This window comes from Anastrepha obliqua, chromosome 3 (assembly GCF_027943255.1).
Source record: "Anastrepha obliqua isolate idAnaObli1 chromosome 3, idAnaObli1_1.0, whole genome shotgun sequence".
Classification (NCBI taxonomy): Eukaryota; Metazoa; Arthropoda; class Insecta; order Diptera; family Tephritidae; genus Anastrepha; species Anastrepha obliqua.
The window spans coordinates 135,536,786-135,564,377 of record NC_072894.1 but is presented as its reverse complement, the minus strand read 5'-3'; the positions used below and the strand labels follow the sequence as shown (position 1 = coordinate 135,564,377).

Sequence of the window (27,592 nt, the reverse complement as noted above, 5' to 3'; positions counted from 1 at the left end):
TGAAGCAAATAAAAGACGGGTTGTCAAGGATTTATCCTGAAGAAACTTCAGATTATTTTAATTTGAAAATTTTTGGCGGTTATAAAAGCATCCTTCAAGAACGTAACAAAATTTTTTATTTATGAAAATGTTGATTATAGAGCGCGCTGCAGGCGATTTCTGGAACCTCCTTTAAAAAAAGACGATTTACGGTGTACATCGTAACTCAGGATTGGATTATCTGAAATCAAAAAACCAAACAAATTTTGTTAATATATTAGATTATCTAGTAATTAATCGTTCGGCTAATCAAAATAGTGAATTTTCACAAAATGGCAACTTTTAAAAGAAATGATTTCGATTTTTACGTTAACATTTGGCCGTAAATTGATTATAAAATGGAAAATAAGTATCAGATTTACAAAAGGAACGATTAATTACTAGAAAATGTATCTTTAAAGATTGAGTTAAAACGGTTGACCGATCAAACAAGCCGTTTTCGAGATATCGTGTACACCGACTTGAAAAATGCCGTTTTGAAAAAAACACGTTTAAAGTTTCAATACCTACCTTAAAACGTGCCGAGGTATCTCTACATATTTAGGTATAACTCCGAAAGTATTGCTTAGATCTACTTCAAATTTCGTGCGTATACTTCTGAATATATATACATTACAAAAATGCAATAAAAAAATCGATTTTTTTGAAAGTCATAACTGCGTATAACCCCTTAATACTCCATTCTGTTCATCTCACGTGTTCGTGTGAACAAACGGGCGGACGGCCAGACAGATGGACGTGGCTAAACCCAACCTTCTTGTCATTCTCAATATTTTAAAATATAATAAAAAGCGTTAATAGCGTATACGCAAAGCTTTAATACTCTTGTGCACTAATGCGTCCTACATAGTATAGTATATAAAACAGTGAAAACAGCCGGCAAATTCGCATACAAATATTTATTTGCTTATGACCTTCCTAAGACATACTGTTCGCTGTAGTGGCTGCATTTCTGTTTTTATTGTTGTGATGCTCAGTCCTATGTATGCAGGTACATATATATCTTAATGGAATTGCATTGCATTGAACACATACATAAAGTGCGGTAAATTTAATGATCTTTTTTAGCTACATTTTTCGTCATACATGCATAGACGAGTATGCACCCAAATAGGTGTGTATGCACGATGGGTGTGAATGTAATTACTCATAAACAAATTTGAGATTCTCTGTTTTGGTTTTTACTGAAAAATAATTTTCGCTTACATCTTTGCTCGCGACTTTGTTATATCGGAATAAAAACCTTTTTATATACGAACACTTTCTTGATTGAGATGCCAAGAGGCCGCAGGAGAAGTATGCGTTCGTTTAGCCTTCTCTGGCTACATTACTCTAGAGATGAGTTTGAGAACGAACCATTGACAATAGGATTTTTGTGATTTTGGTCTTTTGGATTGACTAAATTGACTCGCAACCATTGGAGATAGCTTTGGCTTGTCTCTATCATTGTGTATTTGTGTATGCTCCCGCCACTCTCTGCCACTTAGACTGACGCTCCGTAGCAATGTCGCTCCCATAACAACAAGTGCGAGTCGCAGTCGTTGTCGTCCATTTAAACACTTTCAGTATAGGACCGTGAAATTTCTGGCTTCTGAGTGCGAAAGTAGTAGTAGTTCAAAGCGCACGGCACTAGCGATATGAAATTTATATAAACGCGGTTGGCTTGCAGATGATTAAGGCGGGAAACAGGTGTTTGAGAACGGTGCTACGGAGCATTGCTGGTATTCGCTTGTAAATAAGAATAATTGTGAAATACTTTTTCAAAAATTGCAAGCATTTGCAATAAGCTAAAAATGGAAATTCCATGCAGTATGACTCGTGACTGTACTGAAAATGTGAAAAACACCCACGCATCCGCAAGATTGCAGCACGTCACTTCCAATCAATTGGCGCATTTATGTGTGTATCAATGCCTTGGAAGTAGCAAAACAAATTTTATTTTCAAAATATTTTAGGTATATAGTGCATCTACCTCTTTGCTTATATAAATGTATGTATGCACATATGTACATATGTATAAGTACTACATGTGTGTAAAAATGAATACGTCCATACATACTTCTCATTACTTCTACAGTTTTTTTTTCTGAAACCCTAATATTTTGCATTATTTATTTTGAATTTTATTTTTATGTGCGTGTCGAATTCGCATTGCTGGCAATTTATGCGTTCGGCGCTCATACTTGATAATTTTAATATAATATATACAACATTTTTGAATATGTTCACACAAACACACATACAAATCTACATAAGCTGCATACCCACCGAGTGTATTCTCGTCTGTCCACTCACCCATTAGCTCTTCGTATGTTCAAGACCAACAACATCGTCTCCAACGTCGGCACTCCCCAGTACAATTCCACACACACACACACACACACTTATACGCTCGAGGCCACATTTCTGTTGAACTCGCCACTCATAACGACTAGCTTCTATCTACAATGAATTTATACGAATCCACGGATGTATGCATGTATATATGTATGTATGTATGTACATATGTTTTTCTTCCCCCATAGCCCCAACTCAGCGCCCATCGTTGCGAGGCACACGAGCGCGCATGAGAATGTGGCAAAACATTCGATTTATGTGTACGTGTTTTGCTGGCTATGAAAAGAAATCGGTGAGCTTGTTGGAGCAAGCCCCAAATTGTTATGGCTGATATTATGCCCTCTTCGCATTATTGCTGATGGGATTAGGTTTAGTAGTACTGGTATTTGGTGGCGGCAAACGACAATCACCGGGTATCTACATACATATGTATATGCGTATGTATAATCATGAGACAGCCAGTACTCGTATACTTAGCGATTGTTTGTTCGATTTGGTGGAAATTGGTGACTAGCAGTTAACTGTCGGTGCTGCCATCCAGTAGACAACAGACATTTTGAAAAGCTCATGACTTACCGATGTCTCGGAAGTAACTTCATACATTTACATTCTTACAATGCCACTTGCAAAATATTTTTCCTTGATTCTATTTAGGTCATTATTTTGCTTTTATATATAATTCAGTCAAATGAAAAAAATATCTCTTAATAATAAGAATATTAATAATACCCATTCTTTGGTAATCATTTTAGGGCTATATACATATATATGTATATGTATAATTGGCGCTCACATCTTTTTTGTATGTTTGGCCGAGCTCCTCTTCCTATTGTAGCGTGCTTTTTGAATGTGTTGCACACAGGGAGGGACCTACTCAGATATTTTTTATGAAGAGCTTTTTCATAGCAGAAATACACTAAAAGGTTTGCCATTGCCTGCCGAGGGGCGACCGCAATTAGAAAAAACTTTTTCTTCATTTTGGTGTTTCACGGAGATTCGAACCTACGTTTTCCGAATGGTAGTCATGCACCAACCTATTCGGCTACGGCGGTTATTTTAAGGCTAAGTTGCTTAAATATACATGTGTATGTACGTATGTATGTATATTAAAACGTCACTTTGCCCACGATTCCTTCAAGAGTGTATAAGAAAACTTATACAGGGCATAGGAACTCTTTTGCATGGTTTTAGGAAAATAAGACCTAAAAAAATTCATTTTTAAATTTAAACAAATTATTTAACCTGCAACCAAGCTTAAGAACATGGTTTTCTCAAAGTACTTTGCTATTATTTTACATTATTTTTGACCTATTTTATGGCCTTTCCTGCCAATTTGATATTAAAATATGCAAAACATGGAATTAGCATATTTTAAAATCGTCTTATTTCTTCCTTTGACAAGGAGGGTGAAATAATCGATGTATCTTGTCGACAAGTCTACCATTCCGCATAAGAACAATTTGATTCGTACATTTTTTAATCAGCACGCGTATGAAAAATCCATTACAGGTAGAATTTTTTAGAGGATGTAAGGATGCACCAATGACAAAGCTTTTTTTGTAAACAAACCGGAAAATCCGGTTCATAGGAAGTTCAAATATATACACTCTAAACGAGCCTTCTCTTCAATAGTGAATATAGAGATGCTCTGAGAAGAGTAACCAGCAATAAGAGGGCAGAAAATCTAAAATTGCCATCAATTTCTATCTTTCATTCATAAATAAAAAATTCTAATTGGAATAATCAGTTTTATGGTATTCTCTTCAATGCATCTATCTGGTAACTCTCTCGTATTATTGTAGAAAACTGTACTTTGAGAAGAGCGGCCATCTTGCTCTATTTACAAATCGTATACTCACTCACAATGCAACAACAATTTCTACTGGCACAGGAACATATCGAAAATTTTCCCCCGTATAGAGACAAAAACTTGTATTGTTAAACAAGTACGATAGCGAATTGGTTATAGAGATACCAAGTTTACAAAATTACAAATCTCTACGAGTACGGTATGGCTTTTAAATAATTGATATATGTTTATAGTCGAAAATATTACGTGAATAAAAATAAAGCCAATAGTATCTAAAGCAGCTTCATAGAGGCGAAGAAACCTTACAAATTTTTAGTTGCTTTTGCGGAGTGATTTTATTTAATATAAAGATAAACAAAAGGGCTCTACTAAATGTATTCCCATCATTGACATCATCTTTAATAATTTTAGTTTTCCAGCAATCTCGGCAGCCTTCTTTCCTTTTCATACTGCTTACTTGACGACTTTTTAAAATGACGATAACATGACATGTCAATGCCCATACTTAAAATATTGCCATTGCATTTAATCACATTTAATAGTTATTATAAAATGATCAATTGAGCGTCGAGATGTTGAGTTACAAAAAGTTGGTACAACGAGTCCGATTTTCACTGCTAATTAAAACTACGAGTTGTCACTATAGCTTGATAATGCTATAGGTAATATAATTTTTTTTGTATGCTTGGTATGTGTGCATGGCATCTCTGCCTAACGCTGCCAACGTCGACAGTGTTTTTTGTTGCAACGGGGCAGCGTTAGCGGTGGGGAAGTTCGTCGTCTTCGTTGCGGCTTTGTCATGAACGCCGAGCGACTTCGAACGAGCTCGTGAGTGTAGGAAACGAAATTCGATCGAACTCAAATTTTTCAGTTGAAAATATTCTACGTTGGCGAGAAGTCGTGAGCAACAGAAATTTTGAAAGTAGTAGCAGAAGCAGCAAAAGCAGAGTTTGGCTGGCTGGCTGCTCTGTGAGATTTTCATCCATTTTAGTGCCCACTCTGAGAACAAAAATAAATTCAGAAGATTCTTTCATAGATTTTGTAAAGCGGGAAACTTTAAAAACAGAGACATAATCCGCAAGTGTTTTTTGTTTGGCGTTGTATTTACAAAGTGAGTGAGAGTGCAATCAAAAAGTGGAAACACAAAAATGCAATATTTATTGAGGAAAATTATATTTAAACGCTTTTGTTGTAAAAGAAAAAAATGAAAGGAAAGGAATGTGCTTTAAAATAAATTGATAAAATCCCTTTTACCGTGGAAGAAATTATCCATAGTCTTCAAATAGTAAATTGTGTTATAGAGAAATCTACATACCATTTAATATAGTTGCTAATTTTCGCTACTTTGTTGCTTGGCACTATGGAAGAAATTGGAATTTTGTATCGTGGCGGTAGTGCAAACTGTACAGCTTGTGAACGTATGAGTATTCAGTAAAGTGATACAGAGAAAAATATTTGTTAACTGGTGGGTTGGCTGTATTTTGTGACTTGCGACCGTAAAGTGTGAGGGCATTTGGTTCCAAACCCCCACTAAACTTTTCGCAAAAGAAAAGAAATGGAAGGATATTCTTTACAGGAAGTTTTTTTCTTTTAATTTCTAAACTGCTACTTTCAGCGGAAAATATTAAACATTTAATTTGCAAATATATTTCCACAAATATCGATATCGTTAGGGTCAATCGGTCGTACACACTCTTGCGTACACGTATAGCCAGCTGAATCAACAGTCAATAGGAGGGGAGCGTACATTTCACATAACCACTCTTGATTACGTTGGCAAGCGACGTTTTTATGATGTGCTCAAAAGCAATTGTGTTTCTTTTTTTTTTTTTCTTTTTATGAGTTAGAGCGAACGAATTAACCACACACGTTTTGATTGTTGTTGGCTCGGTGCTTTGCGTTGACGTGAGCACTGCGCAGTAGCATAGCATTTAGAGCAGGGCAGCCAGGGGAAGCAGCATGTGTCGAAAGCAATCGTTTGTCGTTTCGCAGTCAGTTTTTAAATAAGAGCGACAGAGAGGGTGTGAGAGAGTCGCCAGCGACGACTTCATCGTCGACGTGTGTAATTCAAGCCAACATTTCCCCTACCTACATGCAAGCAGCGAGTAAAGTAGAGCGCATGAGAGCGAGTGAGACATGTGGATGTACTCGAATTGTCTCGCAGTTCACTGGTGTCTGCGAAAGTTTGAGCGGGGGGAGGCCAGTCAGTGAAGGTGGCGGGGCAGAATTAAGGCCTTTTGAAATTTCACTTGGAGCTTTCAGGTTTTACACAATATATGCAAAACCACACAAGAGAAAAAAATGACAAGCATAGTGGAAATGTAGAGAAAATTATTAGAAAAATGTATGCGAGTTAGACAGGTAACATCTGAACAGTGGATGTATAGAAGTACCTGCTTTTGTATTGTTTCAATAATTGTTGGGGCATTAGTGTTTATATGGATCATTAGAAAATCTTATATTATTTCGCCTACCTCATACATATTTTGAAAAACTTTTAAGTAAAGTATGTTTTTCTTTTTATTTTTATTGCAGTTTTACATTTATTATAAAATCACATACTTGTGTTGCTGACATCGGTGGGGTCTGTCAGTGCTCCCAGCGGCGGTAGAAGCACAGAATATTATAATTTTTTTTATAAGTTATTGACAAAGTGCCCAGCGACAACGACGTTTAACGCCGTTGTTGGAACGGCTCGATGATGGCATTGCCAATGAACTCACTTTACTCCCTTACGTGGGGCGACTATGGCTCGTCATTGGTGACGGCCATTCAACTTTTACGCTGTCACAACGACTTGGTGGACTGCACTTTAGCTGCTGGCGGGCGTAGTTTTCCAGCACACAAAATTGTGTTGTGTGCAGCGTCTCCATTTCTACTGGAACTGCTTAAGGTAAGTTGCTTATGTTGCTTATACATATTTTAAGTAGTATGATAACATTTGAATTAAATAACTGTACATTTTATGCGAATAAAAACAAATGCTGAAAAATAAGGGGCATGTAATAAAAAATGTAAAGTAAAACTAGTGTAGTTAAAGACGAAAGATATCGGAATTCGAAGATGTGCACATATGTATGTTCGCAATTCCAAAATATCAGACCAACGTAAAGAGATTGGCAGGAGAGTTATGCCGAGTTGTTTTCGGTCGGATTCTGTGGATCGTGGGCACAACTGTATAGGCATAAATGTATTCTGAACTTAGCGGAGTGAGGCAGCTTATCTAAATTCCGCTTAATCAAGAACTTACCTAAAAGGGAAGGATTGATTATATCCACAAGGAGTAACTGTTTCCACACAAATATCGTACCTATAGCTCATTGTAGGGTATTATGAATTGTTGGTCTGTGTAAAACTAAGTTTTTTATCGTTAAATTGAACCATGAATTGCATTTTTGACAACAATAAAAATAAATACCCCGTTTGAATTCGATGTGGAATGTAATTTGCTGAACTCGATCAGGTATAGCAGTGCCACTTTGCAATTGTTGAAATAGAAGGATTCGACCAAATACATGCGTAATACTGCGGCTTTTCTACTTTTAGTATCACATAGCATTTCAATAACTCTGCAGGAATTCAAAAATTAATTCGTTCACTCCAGTGAATATTTTCGTTCAACATCTACATGAGTTTAAATACCCGCGGCGTATGCCTACGTACATCTGTAAGCACGTACATAAATGTAATGCATTAGAAATTAATAAGTTCGAAAAATAGCAAGTCCATGTCCAACGCTCTTTACTATAAGCATTAAGCATTGGTCTCATTGTAGGATGAGTACGCTCACCACGCACAAAAACTACGATAACTCAAAATAAAAATGAAAAAAAGTCGTTTGTTTGTAAACAGAGATTTTTTTTCAAATGGGTTGGTTAATTCTTGGTGAATGCGAATGCGTTTAAAGTTGACGATTGGCACACATTTTAGGCCTCAGTCTCAATATGATGCGTCTAAAGAATCTCTCTGCATGCTCAACTAAACTCGTAAATTGAACTCACCGAATTAGTAGTGGCGGGTAGTGCTCACCCGCACTCCACTTGCACATTGTGCTCAGCTCTTCCACGTGCAGCTACTGCCGCTTTTACTGCTCCGGAGATGGTCCAACCATTAGGGCTGACACGGCCTGTGGCCTTGTTTGCGACAAGTCATCATAAATGATGTTTGATGTTAAAAGGGATCGTGAGCTGAAAAAATATTGGCATGCAAACTCAATATGAGGAGTACGATGGAGAAAAGCTGGCGTTAAAATGTTTAGCTGCATCAGAGTTCGTCACATAGCCAACTGCTTTTCAAAATCATTTATTCTTATCAGCATTGAATTTACCTATCCAACTGACTGGAATGAAAAAATCAACGCTTCAAGTGTTTGCTGTATTGGCTTTTGAAGAGTGCGCGTGAGTGGAGGCGGTTGAGACAGCGTGGAAATAGTGGTGATGGTGTTGGAGATGAGTGGCGTAGCGTAGCAGCGCAACACCACTTTAATATTCTACCATGGCAGATTTTAGAGATTTCTTTAAAAGATTTCTATTAGTAACTGAGGCGAATGAGGAAATATCTCCCTGTGAAACTGCCGTACGTGGCGTGACGTGCTTACGCCATCATTGCCTCTTGAACAGGTTCAACGAGATTCGCATTTATGTGCTCGCATCCAATTAATATGATTGTCTCGAATTTCTTTTGGTTGCGAACTCGGCTCAGAGCGGCAACAACCGAATTATGCCGGCGTTTGTGAGTGTTTTCTATATCAGCAACACAAAAATATTTAATAAAATGCACCCAACGAGTATGGTATAAATTGAACATTTATAAAGACTTCCCTAGATATTTTCAATTGAAAAAGTATATACTGTTTATGTAAAAATTTTTTTTAGAAAATTTCTAAATTTAAATACATCAGTATATACGAAATTGACATTGTGTTATTTAGTTGTTGTTACTGCGGCCAAAGTCATAAAAGTCACACTCTGTCGAACTGGTCATACGCTATTCCTTTTCCCTCTTCAGTTACCTGAGTAAATACCCTATTCGGTTAGTGAGTGAGCGAGAGCGGTGAGCGACTGTAGTTCTTTATAGGACAGATATATAAGCGCCAGAGTGAGAGCGCAAAAGAGTGTATCACACACGTACACACTCAAGAGTACAAAAGCCACTTTTGGAACGAACGAAATAAATAAGGAGAAGGAGGAGGTCTTTTGTAAGGTAGAATAGAAGAAGCAGAGTGTGGTCAGTGCGGGGTGCTCTTAACAACGCATGCCCGTGATTGTTCATACGCTCGTATCGACGTTTAGTTTGCTTCGCTTCGGTCGGCTTACTTGGTTAATTTTCAATGCAAACCATGTGAATTTTTGGCCTGTGTATCTCGTAATGCTCGTTTCAGGGCGATATGCGAGACTTGTACATGGCAAGCGACGATTTCCCCTATTTTTGTGTTGGCTCACTGCTGTTGTTGGCGTTGAAATGCAAAAAGGAGATATACACTGCTCTTCGTGTACATTGTTTAAAAGTGTGTGTGTGTGTACATTTTATTTTCTCCTTATATATTTAATGTAACTCTTGTACGGCTCTCCCCTCTTCTGAAGCATTATTCAGCATTTTTTTTGTCTTACAGAAAGGCACCGAATACTCATGTCAGCCATATTAATATACTTTTTTAAATAAGGTGTGTTGCATTTTCGAAATCTAAGAGACAATATTTAGTATAACATTCAAAATATATTTGAAAAAGGACTTCAAAATCGTTTAACGAGTCCGTCTATCAAATGCTATAGTATACCGAATGTTCTAAAGCGTTTGGGAGAAGTTGTCTGTTCTTGTAAAATAAAATACAAGTGTAGACCTTTATTTCGAAAATTAAATATTTAGCCTTTACGTGAAGCAAAAGGTTATAGCGAAAATAACAACTCTTAAATGTAGAACTTCAAGCCCTACTCATACATATATGATTTCACACTCCCGCAGCATTAGTAAGTCCTTTGGTTCAATTTAGGTATTGACACAAAAAAAAAAAAAACTTCATTCCATGCTGTGTTTCACTGTTCGTAATAAAATTTAATGGGAATAAAATATCAGATAAAATGCAGAACAGTAAAAAAAGTTTCATATTCGAGTTAGATGAAGGGCGGTAATATGATATTAAAAAAAAAAAAATAATAATAGTAAGAAAGAACTCCGTTTATGTCCATGGGCCAATAAATTGCAGTGTTTATGTTGGCAAAATATTCCTTGAAATTCACATACACTTGAAAATTTCGTATCTGCTTGTAAACATTACATCTAAACAATATTTTTATGCGAGTATTTAAAAAATGCGAGTATTCAAAAAATGTTCCTTAATACGAGCACCCACCTGAGTAGAATAGAGGCATTTGCTTAGCAGCAAATGAATCCATCTCAAATTCTCAATCAATTTTATTTTCCACCAGCGCTGCCTATAACAATAGAACCCAAAAATAATTGAAAGAGCTCGGAGACAAACTGGTATGCGTTATTATAGAGTAGAGACCGACGGCAATTACTACTCGCTTATACAAAGCATTCAACATAAATAAACTCGCAGAGATTTTGAATAAGTGGCTTCCTGCTCCTCCAGTGGCTTTGTTGTGCTCTGCCATGCCACACCAATTGGGAAATAAAGTGGAGGGTGAGCGATATACAGCATCAAAACAAATTATGTTTTACTCCCTCCATATGACAATTCAACCCTCACCCTCACCACCAAATGTCCTCCCATTCTCTATACGCTCTGAGAACAAAATAGAACAAAAAAAAACCCATTTGCCACATTATTATCGCATCATCAGCAATGCGCTCTACTTTCTCTATGAGTAGCTAGTGCGGAATTATTGTCGGGTCAAGTCGATATAAATATTGACTAAATAACTCAACTATTCTTATTGGAATGCCGATGTAAAAGAATGAGCGCCTACGCTCAGAGATTGACGATGGAGCCATAGATTTTGAGTATGGATAAATAGCTGCAGCTTACTACTCCAGTTGACCAACATGCAACTCGAACAATGCTGAGAGTGGTTTATCAATTCAGTTCACTTTCTGTAGCACCGAAAGTGGTATTACGGAATTGCAACAAATGTAAACAAATCGTTTTAGGAATATGTACGTCAATGTATTTGATATTTATTTTGAATAAAAATAGCTGTAGCTCGATTTTTGGTATTCAACAAAGAGTAAGATACAAATATTTCTCCATGCATAATTTCTAATTACGAGAAAATATGTAAATCCATTGAATAATAAAAATGCAAGCCCGTGTACCCATCACCGTGTAATAACAGCTTATATAGCGTTTTTCAATAGGTGCGCTTCAACTTTTTTCCGATAGGGAGGGCGAACGACGCAATATTTTTTATTTTTCGCTTGTCATTTGTAAACTTCATTAGTATACATTTCATCATGGAACGCTACACACTTGAGCAACGATTGCAAATCGTGCAAATTTTTTATGAAAATTTATAAATTTTCCAAAAAATCATCTTCAGTGATGAAGCTCACTTTTGGCTCAATGGCTTTGTCAACAAGCAAAATATGCGTTACTGGGCAGAAAGCAATCCACACGTGATTCATGAGGCACCGTTGCATCCCGAAAAAATCACTGTTTGGTGCGGTTTACATGCCGGCGGCGTAATTGGCCCAAATTTTTTCGTTGACGAGAACGATCGCCACGTTACTGTGAATGGAAATCGATACCGTGAAATGATAAACGATTATTTTTGGCCGCAATTGAATGGTATGGACTTAGACGACATGTGGTTTCAACAGGACGGGGCCACAAGTCACACAGCACACGCTACAATTGATTTGTTGAAGAGTAAGTTCGATGAGCGCATTATTTCCAGAAATGGACCGGTCGAATGGCCGCCGCGCTCGTGTGATTTGACGCCTCTAGACTATTTTCTTTGGGGTTATGTGAAGTCATTGGTCTACAGTAACAAGCCGGCGACGATTTGTGAGATCAGAGCCAATATTGAATGCGAAATTGCTGGAATTTCGGCCGATTTATGCAAAAAAGTGGTCGAAAATTGGGTTCAACGATTGGACTTCGTAAAACGTGCACGCGGTGGTCATGCAAAAGAAATCGAATTTCATACTTAAATGTATATCTTCAAACTCGATAATAAAAAAAAAAATTAGTTAAAAAAGTCAAGCCGTTTGTGTTTTATTCAAAAAAAAAGTTGAAGCGCTCTTACTGAAAAACGCTTTAGTTATCGATTCTCCGATATATTTTTGAATTTAATTTATTTTATATATTTGAGTGTCGGAATTTAGAATGTAAAAGAAATGTAAAGAGAAATAAAACGACAACATGGGTCATTATGACATTGAAACTACCAAATCGCAAGAAAAAAAATCAACTATTTTACTAAAATTGCTCCGTTCGAAGATTAAACTAATTTAATTTGTTATTTTAAGATGCCACCAAGAGCACGTATTCAGTGATCGATTCTTTGGAGCAAAATTTCCAACACTGCAGCAGCATAAACATTCCTCATGTATGTACGGGGAATACTGCTGGAGTGACAAACAGTCCTTGGCGGGTTATAAATCCGGGTCGTTCCGGTAACGTAGTACTCTTTCTTAGCTGTGGCGTTTCAAATAATGAAGAAGTTTCCCTTCATGGCTTAGCTTGACCATTTTCTTTTTTGAGAAGAAATTGCATTTGTGTGAATGAGGGATTTTGCTCTATTTGAACTGAAGTTGCGCTGTTTAGCGATGCGTTGTCTCATTGGTGAAAATATTAACTAGTGAATATATTAAATATAGGGTGTTTTTTTTTTAACTTGATAACTTAAAATGATAATACAAAAGGGAAATGTTATTGGAATGATTTTTTTTTTCTAATTATAGTCTGGGCAATAATTTAATGGCATTTGTATTTTGAATATGACATCCGGCATATGTCCGCCGCGACTACGCTTTACATGGATGGTACAATACTGAGAGTAGTAGTAGTAGTAGTACAATGCGTTAAGTGATTCATGGTGATTTGCCAAACTTTACTGATATCATAGTTATCGAGACATCGATAGTTCGCAAAAAAAAAAAAAACACCCTATATAAAGGACGACTATTGCAGGCGCCTTGAACTACTTAAAGTGGCGCGTTCCCTCGACTGTCGGTTCTACATGAGTTTTCGGAATTTTTAATAATTTCCACAATTTGCTGTTTTTGTACGTAAGCTTCAAAATGTTGAACCTACCTAAGTCTTGAATCACGTTGAAGCTGTCACATTATATATTTAAAAGTAAATCATTATCTCCCCAAATAAAAAATATTTGGTACCGCATCGTAACGAATTTTATCAGACGACTATTTTTTCATTTATTTAATTATTTATTTTTTAATTTTTTATTTATAAATATTTTTTTTATTTTGTTTGTTTATTTTGTTTATTATTTTTTATTTTTTTTATATTTTTTTATATTTTTTTTTATTATTTTTTATTTTTTTATATTTTTTTTTTATTATTTTTTATTTTTTTATATTTTTTTTTATTATTTTATATTTTTTTTATTTTGTTTATTTATTTATTTTATTTTTATATTTATTTTTGGTATATAATATATTTTTTATTTTTGTAATATATTTTTATGTATATATATATTTTTTGTATTTTTATATATTATATATATAGTTTTTTTTTTGGTTCTCTGCGTTAAAAAATTATAATTAATTTTTTTTAAGCTTTTTCCTCGAAGTTTAGTAATTTAATTGTTTCCTCATGAATTAGTTGTTGATTTGCCCCTTTCCAAGTATAAAATGTTGAGACTTCGAATCCCTTTTACGCTGCAAACGTGAAAGTAGTCAATGAGCACATTTAAATGCTTCGCTTTTCTATAATGAGTACGAAAGTTAACTGACAATTTCCCTGGTTGTCTCGTCGATTTCACCGGATTTTAAACAAACAAAGAGCAACGCGCCTACCAATCCAATTCGTTGAATTTCTCCGTAAACAACATTACGCTCGCGTTCCATTGCATAAAACTAAGCATTTATTTGTTTGAAAGCAGATTTGTCTGTGAGCCGCTTTTTTTGTTGAGTGTTTCGCGTTATCAGCGACAGTGTTGCGAGCGTCGCCGAGAGGAGCAGGAGCACCAAAACCTCAGATAATTATTTGAGCTCTAGCGAGAAAGTTGCATGCATGCTGACATCTGACAAGAAAAATACTTCTGAATAAATTAAGATTAAATGTAATTTCTTCAATGACCGTCGGCGGAGCGTTCCGAAAGCAAGTTTTACATTGTTATACATGTGTGCGTTTTATAGCTCATCGAAGAGCATAAAAGAGCATGAGTAATGATGGAGCGGGAGCGGGAGCGGGAGGCGTAGATTTGAGATACTGTTGTCGTATTGTGAGCCAAAATAAGTAATTGGTAATCGGCAGGCGGTCATATTTAGCCAACTCGTTTGCCAGTGTTTTTTCATAGCATTTTCTCTGTTTACGTTTTTAAGTAAATCATCTCACATTTTCCTTCAGCTGACTTCCCTTTCTCTAATCACACCCCATCTTTTTATTTTTCCTCTCTTTTGTTCCCTCTTTTCCACACAGAATACACCATGCAAGCATCCGGTGGTGATGTTGGCCGGCGTCAATGCCAACGACCTGGAAGCGTTGTTGGAGTTTGTTTATCGCGGCGAAGTAAGCGTTGATCACGCACAATTGCCGTCGTTATTGCAAGCCGCGCAATGCCTGAATATACAGGGGTTGGCACCGCAAACTGTAACGAAAGATGATTACACTACACACTCGATACAACTACAACATATGATACCACAACAACATCATGTAAGTGTGAATAACCGAATGCATAGTATTGACGACAACTGTTTATATTTACAAATTTTGACTTATTCATTTTTGTAATTTCCATTTAAGGACCAAGACCCATTGATTGCTACCATTGCTACCGCACCACAACAAACCGTACATGCACATGTCGTCGAGGATATCCACCAAGCTGGCCAGATTTTGCAAACGACTACCCACACTAACGCTGCCGGACAACAACAGACCATTGTGACCGCTGAATCGCCTAAGGATGTCATTCAACAATTCTTGCCCGCACGTAAACGCAAGCCACGCGTCAAGAAAATGTCGCGTAAGTTATTAATTTTTTTATGTTGTGTGGACACAAAAGGGTTAAGATATAAAAAAGACAAATTAAGGTTGTTTAAAATAAAATCTATTTTATCGCGCATATTTTGGAAAAAAAATTAATATTCATGTTAATTCCTACAGCCACTGCACCCAAGGTCGCTAAAGTTGATGGCATGGAAACGATTATTGCTACACCGGCTACCGCCACTAATGTCGTGCAACATCAGGCCACACAGCAACAACAGCAGCAGCAACAACAGCAACAGCAGCAATTGCAGGCACAACAACAAAGCATCGAAAATGGCAATGAGACACAGATTATCAGCTCGACGCCGCACATCAAAACTGAAGTGACCAAGGTGGAGACAATTGTGACCATGGACCCGAATATAACACCGATATCGACAGCGAACACCAGCGAGGTGAGCGCCGGCGGCACAACACCGGCCAGCAGCACGAAGACAGTCAAACGCACTAAGAGTGGTGAGTAGGCCAATCTATTAAGGCACACCATTTTTTTTCATGCTTTCTTGATTTTGTTTTTGGAATTCCTGTTAATAACTTTTCTCGTTTTGTTGCAGAATCTCGTTCACGTTCACAATCGGAACAACCGGCTACCTGTCCCATTTGTTATGCAGTCATCAGACAGTCACGCAATTTGCGACGTCACTTGGAGTTGCGGCATTTCGCCAAGCCCGGCGTAAAGAAGGAAAAGAAAAGTAAGTCTGGTGGTAATGAATCGGAATGTTTAGACTCAACGGCAGAGGCAGACAGCGTCATAGCGTCCACTTCAACTGATATAGCAGCGGCGGCAAGCGGCAGTTTTCAAACTGCAGCCAACACGACGGGCACACCCATAATTGTTACGCATGCCAACACTGCAGGGGGTGGGGCGACCGTTACGCATATGGCCACGCTAAAGCAGGAACCTTCGAATGCGACCGCCAGTGGCAGTGGTCAGGGTATACAAAATGTCATACATTTTGTCAGCGAAGAGCTGTTAGGTTCATAAAAACAAATCATAGAAATTGATACATACATACATAGAAATACATACATAAGTTGCTGTTTAAATGTTGAATAATTCACGTTAGGTCGTACCTTTAGGATTTGTAAAGAAATAGTTTTTGATAATTATGCATTCCCCTTGCTTTCCATTAAGCTAACAATACTTCATTGTATAAATGTAACCTTAAATAATGATTGCACACAAATGTACAGCAGTGCAGCACAACAATAGCATGTATTCGGCAAAATCGAATAGTTAATCTTAAAGGCGCAGTACAATTAAGTTTAAATGCTTTAGACAACTTGCTCAAATATATAATATTTAAATTACATACATAATTGTCCTACGTTAATATGCAGTATTTTCTAACATAAAACGAAAATAGCAATAAAAAGTTCAATCTAACGCTCTGTTTCCTTAACAAATTTGTATAAACACAAATTAAATTTTATTTAAGTAATAATATATTATTTACTACTCGTTTTTTATATGTAAGGATTTGCTTTATAGTTTTTTATTATGAAATATAAAAGGCGAGTTTTTTCAAAAATATGAATAGATATGATGAATAAAGTGGAAACAATTGATAAAAAATAAACTAAACCACATGCCTTGAGTTTATATTCTATTTTTAATTTAATTATAATTTAATTCTGTAGTTAGATTTTTCAGTTAAACTCAACGTTGCTCACGAGAAAATGTGCGTTTTGGACTTTTTATTGTTGACTCAGAGAAAATACTTGCATTTGCCATAAATAAAACCCAGTTTTATGTCGTAAATGTTTGCTTCATGTAATTAATAAGCCATCACTTATTTTATGAATTCTTTTCTGAAACCAAGAGACATAAACAAGTAGCTCACACGCCAAATGTGGTTCGAACCGCGCTTGATGTAACTGCATAAAGGGCCTTTTCAACAAGTTAGGAAGTGGTTTTTTAATTTCCCTGTAATAGCAGTCTGCACATAACTTCGTGGAGTTCTTGGCATCGATGATGGTTCTAATGGTTTATTCAAAAGAATTCGCAGTTGCAGCAGAATTATTTTTAAAAAGAATCTGCGATCAAAAAGCATTCGCAGTTTGGGCAGTATTTTTTTTTTCAAAGAATCTGCGTTCAAAAAGAATTCGCAGTCCCAGCAGCATAATTTTTACTGGTTTCTATAGCCAGATTGGCATCTGGGTAAAATAAATGTGAACTGCAGCATCAGAAAGTGTTTTTTGTTGTTGCTGTAGAAGCACTAAACATTCCCCCTACATGCACGGGGGAGTGCTGCTGGCGTGATAGTCCTTGGCCGGATATATATGCGGGTCGTTCCAGTAACGCAGAACCGTTTCCCCACGACAGTCGGGGAAAGTATTTGTTAGGTTCGCTTTAATTTTCGAACAATGAATTTATTCGAGAATTTCTCTTAGCCTATGGGAAATGCAACCGAGGAGTCAAACTCTTGTGTTAAATAAAACTAATGATTTTGTGATTGTTAAGGCCTTTAATAGGAGTACAAAACTATAAATTTTTCCATTCGGAAAATATTTATTTTTCCTTGGTACTTGAAATCCGGTACTTGAATTTAAGGGCAGTCTTAGCTTTTCGACCCGCGTTCTTTATTTCTATTACTCGAAGAAATTTATAATAAAAAAAGGTTTGCAGCAGATAATATTGATAAGTTAGGTTAGGTTATACTGGCTGGCCGAAGCCATGCAGGGACCATTATGGTCCATAGCGATATTTTTATTGCACTGCTGGACGATTCGAGCGCCTACGTCGTCGAATGCAGTGTTTAGACGACTGCGTGTGATTTTGAATAGTGACATAAACCAACCTACACACATCTGCCCTGCCGCCTCTTATAAACGCCAAATTTTTTTCTCTAACTCCTTCTTTCCTTGAGAGCAAAAATAATTCAACGAATTTTCTTCACAAATAGTACCCACAGGCAAAAAGGTAGTCACCACAACGACTGGCGCAGGCACCAGTAATGCGGCAGGCACATCGACGATCACCACAGCAGTTAGTACTATACCGCAGGTGCAATCGGTGCAATCGTTACACACTTTGCACACCGTGCAGGTGAAAAAGGATCCGGACGCGCAGAATCAAGGCCAACAAACGATGACAGTCACAACCACGACGGGTGGTGGTGGTGCTCAGCAACAGCAACAACAGCAGCAACAACAGCAAGTACAAGTGCAAGTGCAACAGGCAACAACGCAACAACAACAGGCACAACAGCAAATACAACATCATCAAATCATCGATCAATCGGGCAACATAACAACGGCCACCACAACAGCGGGCGGACAACAACAACAGCAACAACAAGCTGGTGGCCAAATAGTTACGCAGACCGAGAATACAGATGGCACAACATCGTTGTCGATTGCACAGGTGCAAACGCTGCAGGGCCACCAAATACTGGGCAATATTAATCAGGTGAATATGAATGAATTTCAAACGCATTCACAATTGTAAAATGGATGAGATAGAGAAGGAAGAGCAGAATGAGGAAAGAGAATCAAACATATATTTCAAAAATTAAAGGAAAACAATTAAGCAATACAACAACCAATCCGACTAGCACTCAAGTCCCAAATCACTAATCTAACGGTGCTGAGTCCCTGAACAAATACAAAGCAGAAACAAAAAATAAGCCAGACAACAGACAAACGTATAAAAAACGTAGACAACTTAGCAATTTAATACAGTGTGAAGCTAAAATTAACCAAACGGTGACAGCAGATAGCGAAAAAGTACACACGAAAACATATTTGCCAAACAACACGCCAAAAACAAGCAAAAAAAAAAATAATAATAACAAAAACAAGCAAATAATTATTAAATATTTTTTAGTAAATTAACTAACAAACCTAAATTATTAGTTGATTATTCTTATTTTTCACTATTTGCGCATAAGTTAGTGAGTTAGTGTGCGCTTCCCCATTCTGTTGCAACTTTTACATTTTGTATATACAAAAAGCGAGCAACTATTTACGCCAAAAGTACATGGAAGAAGAAAGAGAAGTAGAGAGAGAGGGCGGATGGGGAGAGAGAAGAAAAATATACAGAGTGATGCACTTTATTGAACTTTACTCAAGTTTTGCTGCCTTATTTTTCTGTGCTATTACTTTATTGCATATTTCGTGCATTGAATAACTGTTTATTGTATTTTTATGCTACACATAAATTATAAATGGACAAAGTTGTTTTTAACTTAGCTTTGACAAAATTAGTTTGTCGTAACACTAAAAATTTAATCATACGAAATTTAGTTGGTATTTGTAATATAGAAATCTTAAAAAAAATTAAATGGTTGTAAGTAGTATTAAGCTGGTAGCTGGTACTAGGTACTGCAACTCCTTTATCTTAACTACTATTACTTTAATCCTTTTTTTTATTTTCAAGATAGTGAAAAAATGTGGTGGCAGGCGAAAAAGCAAAGGTTAAGTGCGCTTGCACGCTTAGCATACATTTTTTCCTATCTAAAATTTTCTTGCTTACCTACCACATTAATTTTGAAATAATTATAAAAAAAATAGTTTTTATCTTTGCAACATTGTAACTGTTGCTTACTTAAAGTTTACTTACAATATTATTTTAATTTTTATTATCACTTTATTTTGTTAGTTAAGAAATGGTTTAAGTACACATAACACTGTTAGATATTTAAAAAAGAAAAGTTAAAGAATGGTGCGTTTATATTTTATTTTGTTAAATCTAATATACATTTCCGTGCATAAAAACTAGTAAATATACAAATTCGATATTGGTTAAAAAATTAAAATAAATAAAAATTAATATAATAAAAAATACAATTACAAAGTAATTAGAAAATATTATGGTTTTATAAGTGAAAATTGAAATTATAAACGCTGTAGAAGCTTTTAGTTTATAAAGATAAGAATAATTTGTTGAAATATTATATTTTAATCAATTAATTCGATTACTTTTCCAAAGTGTTCAGAATTTCTAAATTATTTGCTAACCGAAAATTGAAAGAAAACTTTAAATGTTGAGTATTGCGCTTAGAATTGCAAAATTATTTTCCAATTTAAATTAAATTAAAGAAATTAATTTATCAAATATTTAAAATACATAACATCCAAGAACTTGCTGAAACGGCACTTGCGCCTTTTATCACAAATTTTGCACAGTCAGCGAAAAAAGCGCAAAAAATAATAATTTCCTAAGTACTTATACTTATACATATGCATATTTCTAACTTATCTATATAATTTCCTTTAATCATTCGTTTGTAACTCTTAATTTGAATTATTTTTTTTTTATTTATTTGGTTAGCGAATTTTGAATTAAAATTAATAAAACCAATGTTGAAAAGCCAACAAAATATACTAATTTTGGTTTAATTTTATTTTTGTATTTTTCCCCGCCAAATCCCACTTCGTTTTACTCCATTGCCGCCCCCCTTTTTGCATATATACGTATATACATATGTATGTGTGTACCTATTATACCATAATATTTATATATATATATACTTTTGGCTTGTTATTTACTTTGCTCTTTGCACAATTCTTGTGTATGTATGCACATTTGGGTTTTACAACAATTTTTCCCGGCGTTGGTTTTCTTCTCGCTTCCTTCCTGTAACTTTATCTGTATGCTTGTATGCTCGTATGTTTATTTGTAGTAAATGTAGTTAGTTGTGTTAATCTTTTGTGTGCCTAGACATGCTGTATTTTTATATGTATGTATGTATGTTTGATTTTTAATTATTCTTGAAAAATGGATATGTCATATGCTTCATTTATTTTTTCTATGCTTGTGTGTGTATGAGGTTGTACAGTATGAGGGAGTTGCACCTAAAAATTTCTAGTTGAGCGCAAATCGAATATGAATTGAAGAAAGAAAAAAGAAAATCTGTTGTCTGCGGGAGCTCTAAGATAGTCACTTGCCAAAACGCGAGAGAATGAATGCCTGAATTAATACCGTTACATAAATAAAGTTATGGAGACCATATTTGTTATTTTGAATTTTCCAAATCAAAGATATTATTTTGCATTTTTTTCTATTATTTTTAATGTTACCATAAAACTTCTAATTTGACAAAGCACCCCGCCAATCACCAATACGAAAATAAACTCTTACCAGGGGTGCCTGTTAAAAAATAGGAAGAAGAAGAGTATTTTTACTTGTAGTTTTGATGCGAGCGGGCAGAAATCGGCTGCCGATGATCCTGTGACGTGCTGATTCTGCTCATAGCAGCGACTCCCAATTTTATCACAGATCATTTGTCTCCTTTTTTGCATTATTTTGTATTAATTTTCACCGAGATCAAAAAGGGAACCGAAGAAGACTAATATTATTTAAAAAAAAATTTTATTTTTTTTTTAATTTTAACTATTTATGCGGTATAGTGGTAATCTCACAGAAATTAAGGGGTTAGGGGTAGTCAGAGGCCCGAAGAAATGATGATTTTCAATAATTTTTTTTGCTAGTCAATTACTTTATTTTACAAAAAAAAAACAAAAAACATAGCGTTAATATATCACGTTTCGACTAAACTTTAACAAAATTTCAAAAAAAAAAAAAATAATAATAATAGTTGTAAGAGTTATCGTTGTTTGTGTGGAGCCCTTTTGCCCAGAAATCCCTGGCGGTGATCATCACAAATCCTTGGAGATTCATTTAAAATCAATCGGTCAATAGAAATTAGTTTTATTACTAGAAAATCTTGTGCCTGATCGAAGCTTTTTTTCAAAATTAACAACATGGCGGCCTTAGGAAATATTTTTAAGATTTTCGAAAAAAAACTGACAATCGTTAAAAAAATCGAAATTTTTGAAAAAAATCCTTCGTTCAGGTACGAGTTTTTTATGTTTTTCAAAAGCAGTGTAAATTTTATTGAAATCTAATAAGCGGGTTTTAAGTTGCAGTGATCACCAGTTCAAAAAACATAGTTTTGAAATAAACGCATTTAAAGTTTTGTTATCGGCTCCGGAGCGCCCAAGCATCATTTGTTAATTGTTGAATAACTAGAAAAGTATTTGTCGGATTCATTTCATTCATTTTCACACAATATTTTTAAGATATTATACTTTAAGAAAATGTAAAAAAAAAAAATTCCAAATTTTTGAAAATTTCGACTACCCTTAACCCCTTAAAAATAAGACATTTTTCATTCGTTGTTCACTAGTGAGCCTTTAGTGCACAAACGAACACTGAATAATTTTGTTCCACTGTTGAAAACTGGTAAAAATTTGGTAATGAATTTATTCGTCCTTGATTTCTTAATCACTCGATACTCATTTTTATTTAAGGTTACGAAGCTAACCTCAAAAAATGATTTTTTCGCGTATAAAAATGTGTGCATTGGGTTAAATGATTTTTTGAAAAGTTTTACTGCCAGTGATTCTCATCCAACCCTATAAGCTCCTTTTACTTAACTATTCGGGTTTCATTTGTATACAGGATTATGACACTAACCTCAATTTTTTTGTATATAAATGCATTATATGAAAATATTTACTGACGCATGATAAGTGCTTAAGAACCGATATTCTTATGTCACTCTAAAAGCGCATTTTTTCAACATTCGGAAGTCATGTGTCTCTTAGGTTAAATACTAACCTTAACAACATATTTTCATTTGTAATATTATTTAATTTTTTTTAAACTTTTTTTTATTATTTTTATATTTTTTTATTAATTTATTTTTTATATTTTTTTAAATTTGTTTTGCTTTTTATTAATTTTTTTAAATTTGTTTTACTTTTTTTTAATTTTCATATTTTTTTATTAATTTATTTTTTATATTTTTTTATTAATTTATTTTTTATATATATTTTTTTAAATTTTGTTTTTTATTTTTTTAAATTTTTTTTTTTAATTTTTTTAATTTTTTTATATATATTTTATTGATTTATTTTATATATATTTTATTTTTTTCTTAATTTTCTTTTTATTTTGTTTTTTATTGTAATTTTTTCAATTTTTAAATTTTTTTTTTAATTTTTTATATATTTTTATATATCTATTTTTTTTCTTAACTTTTTTTTTATTTTTATTATTATTATTTTTTGGCTTAGACACATTTTTGCTGAATTTAGTGATATTTCAGACACACACATACATACATCTGTCACTGATGCCCGATCGACGTTGTGTCTAACTTACTGATTAATTTGTAAATTTATACAGTCTCACATCTGTATTCGACTATACTATATTAAAAATGCATATTCTTATGTGTTATTAAAATCTTGTGACTAATTATTGCATACATACATATGTCTTTCTCATCGGAATATAACAAATTTCATTAACTTTGCAATTTATTCTTGTCTTCTCTTTTTTATTTTTTTTACTATGACTGCCTCGTATCTCACCAAATTTAACAAATAAAATAAATAAATTACATGTTTGCATTCAACCACATCTAACAATCAATCAACCAACAACAACAATCAAATAAATACAATATAGGGTAACAATAAGAACATTTTGGTAAAGAAAGTTTTCATTTTGAAAGGCGGTAATAATACGTAATGATGAGCCAACGATATGATCAGCGGTAGTGGAGGAGGCGGGGTAGGCGTAATAGGCGGGAGCAGTGGTGGCGGCAGCGGCAGTAGCAATACCATCAGCGGCAGTGTGGTAAGCGCCACACGGCTCAGCCGTGCACAGCACCAGCATCACCAACAGCAGAGCAGCGGTTCGAGCGGCCTGGCCGCCATAGCCGCAGCTGCCACTGGCGCCCAACCGATACCATCCGGCAGCGGCACACACCGTACACGCATTCTGCGTGGCCATGCAGCACAAACAACCACCGGTGAACGTGTGCTGCTCATTAACTATGTGTCGCCCAGTGCATCGGCTGCCACATCGCCCAACACCCAGACGCAAGCGCACACAGTCAATACAGTCGCTAATAGCGGCAGTACTGGCGCCACGACAACTACGCGCAAAATTCTCCACGCCAGAGCGGCGGCTGCGACGCATGCGAATGTCAGCACCGCCACACCCGTCTCGTTTGCCGGCCTCGGCTCTGAGGTGACGGTGACGCTGACGCGTTCTGGCAAATCAACCGCCGGTCATATTGTACGTAATCACAGTATTGCCACTGAGACGGCAGAACAACAGCAGCAACAACAACAGCAACAGCATCATCATCATGTGAGTAGCAGTTCGCCGCCGCCGCTCGTCTTCACGACGACGGCGCACAGCGAATTACATCATCACCAAACGCAGCAACAACAACACGAAATAGTTGAACAGCAAACACATCAGCATCATCAACTGCTGACGCATCGCCAATTGCAGCAACAACAACAGCAAACCACAACAACGGCGGTGCTTGATCCATTAGATTTGCAAGATCAGGACGAATACCAACAGCAGCAACAGCAACACCAGCAAATTGTCATTGAGCATCACGGCGGCAGTGCGCAGGCACAGCAGCAGGCGCACGAAGAAGAGATGCTCGAGTATGATGACGAGGAAGAGGTTGAAGAGCACCACTTGCAGCAACTCCAGGAAGTGCAGGACCAACAGGAATGCGATGGCGAGCAAGTGGAGGAGGTTTATCTGAACTGAAAATGAGAAGTAGCGCAGACTGTCGCTCGGCATAGTACGAAGTTCGCGCAGCAGAATGCAAATTAAAAACTTTTTGGAATGATGAGAGGTCAATGTGGAGATTTTTTTTTATTAAGAAATTGTAGCTCAAATCTCTTACTGCAGTAATAGAATAGAACAGTTCGTAGAAGCAAATAAATCATCCAAAAATTAAGTACGTAAACTTTGATTATACCGAAATACTTTAAAAAAAGTATTAGCATATTGTAAAAAGTTGAATTCACGTTTTATATTTGCAATTATTTTTCTTATAAAGATTTAAAAAAATTGTAGCGAATACCATTTTGTATGTACATATATATAGGCATAGGGAGAGAGTTAGGAGGGGGATTGAGCTAACAAAATCAAACACGATCTAGAATTTCACGGCATGTAACAACTTTCTAAAAATCAAAAAAAAAAAAAAAAATAAAAATAATATTTCTGAATGTCAATCCTTCCACTTAAAAGTGTAGCGAACTTAAAAAATCTCAAATATTATTTTATGTAGTCTGTTGAATAAGTTTGGAAAATATAATAATACAAATTTAGGTACTAACAAAATCAGATCGAGTTCAATTAAAAATAGAAGTAATTTTGAATACCGGTACATGTAAAAAGTATAATACAGATACTCTAGCAGTAAAATTATTTTGCGTACAACATAAAAAAGCAGCACCTGGGGTGCTATGAAGCAGAAATTGCACTACGGGACGGACCGGTCTGCTGCCAAACCTTACTTATTAATAATTTCACCACCTAAAAATAAAATAGATGTCAAACTCGAACCAATCGGTTTCGCGTGTGGTGATATAAGCTTGGTGAGTTTTCGCAGCGGAATGGGCTGAGAGTGCAGCTGTTTTGGTTTAGATGTTTTATGCTTGCGGGCAGCTCATTATATTAATTTGTAAAAATTATAAGGTGTCTCAAATATATTGATATAACATAGTTTTAAGTAATCATACATAATAATTAAATGATTGGTAATTAAGTAATTTACACTTAAGATAACGTAGAGAATTTTCATACCTTACTTCAATATTAAAAAAAAAAAAAAAAAAAAAAAAAACTACAAATGAATCAAAATCACAATTTAATTAAGTAGCAAATAAAGAAAAATTGGGAAAAATATTGTAAATTTTACTAATTCTAGATTACTTTAATCAACATACATATTTTAGAAAATAAAAATAAAAATACTAAGGAATAAACGATGCAATTATTCAAATATTTTCAAAATGTTAGGTAAAACTTTTTCGACGAAATAGAAACTTTTTAGAAAATATTGTAAACATATTTTTCAACGATCCTAAGGTACAGATACATACGAAAATATATAAAATACTATTTAAGGCCCCTTAATTGCCAGTGAGCGATTTTTAATCAAATGTAATATTTACAGTAAAATTGGGAAAAGATAAAAAATTAAGAGAAAATAATTCGTGAAATATAGATAAATAAATAAATCAAAATATAAAATAAAGTAAATAAAAAATGCGTTAAAAATAAATTAAATTAAATTCGATTTATTCCTGATGTATAGATTTAAATAAATAAATAAAATAAAATATAAAATAAAAATAAATAATAATTAATAAATGAATAAAAAATAAAATAAAGTAAAAAAATAAAAAATAATTTAATAAAGTAAAAAAATAGAAATAAAAAATAAATAAAATAAAGTAAAAAAATATAAAAACCCAAGAAATGAAATAATAAAACCAAGAAATGAATGAATAAATAAATGAAATAAATTAAAATAAATACATAAATGAATCAATAATGAATTAAAATGAAATAAAATCAAAATTAATAAAGTAAAATAAAATAACGTAAAACAAAAATAATGGAGTTAAAATAAAATACAATAAAATATATAAAAAATTAAGTTAAATTAAAAAAATTAAGCTGAATAAAATAAAATAAGATAATTAAGAAAAGTTATGTAAGAAAACAAAATCTATATAAGAAAATATATAGTGAATCTTCACTTCAAATATTTTCACAGTAAAACCAAAACTTTGTATGAATGAATTATATTATATTTTTTACTTATACAACTAGTAATTTCTCCCACTGAATGGATTTTAATTTCAACAGAACTGCCCTAATTTTTTTGTGGAGCATTTAATGCTGTTTCGTTAAAATCTTTAATGTTGCTTCTTTTTCAAACCTATATAAGAAAATATATAGGCAGATTCACTTCAAATAGTTTTAGAGTACAATCAAAACTTTGTATGAAAATATTTTTTTACTTATAAAACTCCATTAAATGGATTTTCATTTCAACAGTTCTACCCTAATTTTTTGCGTTTAATGCTGTTTCATTCACAAAAACTAGGCCAAAACGGGTTTATTTCGCTCTTAAAATTGAAATATTTGAACAAATTCGATAATATTTATTACAAAAAAAAATTAATTTCAATAATTTATGACCGCAATATTTTTAGATATTAAGTCTATTCATCGCTGGGTATTTCGAAAGTGGAATAAAGATTATAATACAGTGCGAACTCGCAAACTCAAGCGATGACCAGCAAATATGCAAATATTCGTACATTTCTAGTTAGCCAAAAGTTTGTAGCTATCGAGCTCGGACTCTACTTTTTCTTAAAAATTGTTACTGCATTTTTCTTTAAAATTCGCTGTTATTTTTTATTAGTTTCGTTGCTATTTACACACATATTTTTTATATTTTTTTTGTTAAAATGTT

At 34.6% G+C, this 27,592-nt stretch overlaps 2 protein-coding genes across 6 annotated transcripts; both read left to right on the top strand.

The window, feature by feature from the left end:
- Nucleotides 1-1,698: 1,698 nt before the first annotated feature.
- On the top strand, nt 1,699-23,954 carry LOC129243109 (transcription factor GAGA). Of its 5 annotated transcripts, none has more exons than XM_054880243.1 (8): nt 1,699-1,938; nt 6,722-7,079; nt 14,754-14,990; nt 15,081-15,303; nt 15,444-15,785; nt 15,884-16,021; nt 18,236-18,741; nt 23,752-23,918. In XM_054880243.1, the coding sequence occupies exons 2-8, from the start codon at nt 6,885-6,887 to the stop codon at nt 23,812-23,814; spliced, it is 1,704 nt and encodes a 567-aa protein (XP_054736218.1). In that variant the 5' UTR covers nt 1,699-1,938; nt 6,722-6,884; the 3' UTR covers nt 23,815-23,918. The 5 variants fall into 5 exon arrangements, with proteins under 5 accessions (XP_054736218.1, XP_054736217.1, XP_054736220.1 ...); XM_054880242.1 differs by lacking the exon at nt 1,699-1,938 and adding an exon at nt 1,979-1,994; XM_054880245.1 differs by lacking the exon at nt 1,699-1,938 and adding an exon at nt 5,055-5,297 and having other exon boundaries at nt 23,798-23,954.
- Nucleotides 23,955-24,121: 167 nt separating this feature from the next.
- On the top strand, nt 24,122-24,861 carry LOC129242244 (hybrid signal transduction histidine kinase L). Its single transcript, XM_054878800.1, has 2 exons — nt 24,122-24,180; nt 24,249-24,861. The coding sequence occupies exons 1-2, from the start codon at nt 24,122-24,124 to the stop codon at nt 24,859-24,861; spliced, it is 672 nt and encodes a 223-aa protein (XP_054734775.1).
- The last annotated feature ends 2,731 nt before the right edge of the window (nt 24,862-27,592 follow it).

Excerpts from the sequence above, each read along its gene's own strand:
- LOC129243109 (XM_054880243.1), top strand. The coding sequence starts at position 6,885 with ATGATGGCATTGCCAATGAACTCACTTTACTCCCTTACGTGGGGCGAC. Across the intron at positions 15,786-15,883 it reads AGTCAAACGCACTAAGAGTG|AATCTCGTTCACGTTCACAA; the intron begins GTGAGTAGGCCA and ends GTTTTGTTGCAG. Across the intron at positions 16,022-18,235 it reads CGTAAAGAAGGAAAAGAAAA|TACCCACAGGCAAAAAGGTA; the intron begins GTAAGTCTGGTG and ends CTTCACAAATAG.
- LOC129242244 (XM_054878800.1), top strand. The coding sequence starts at position 24,122 with ATGTGTCGCCCAGTGCATCGGCTGCCACATCGCCCAACACCCAGACGC. Across the intron at positions 24,181-24,248 it reads CCCAGACGCAAGCGCACACA|AGCGGCGGCTGCGACGCATG; the intron begins GTCAATACAGTC and ends TCTCCACGCCAG.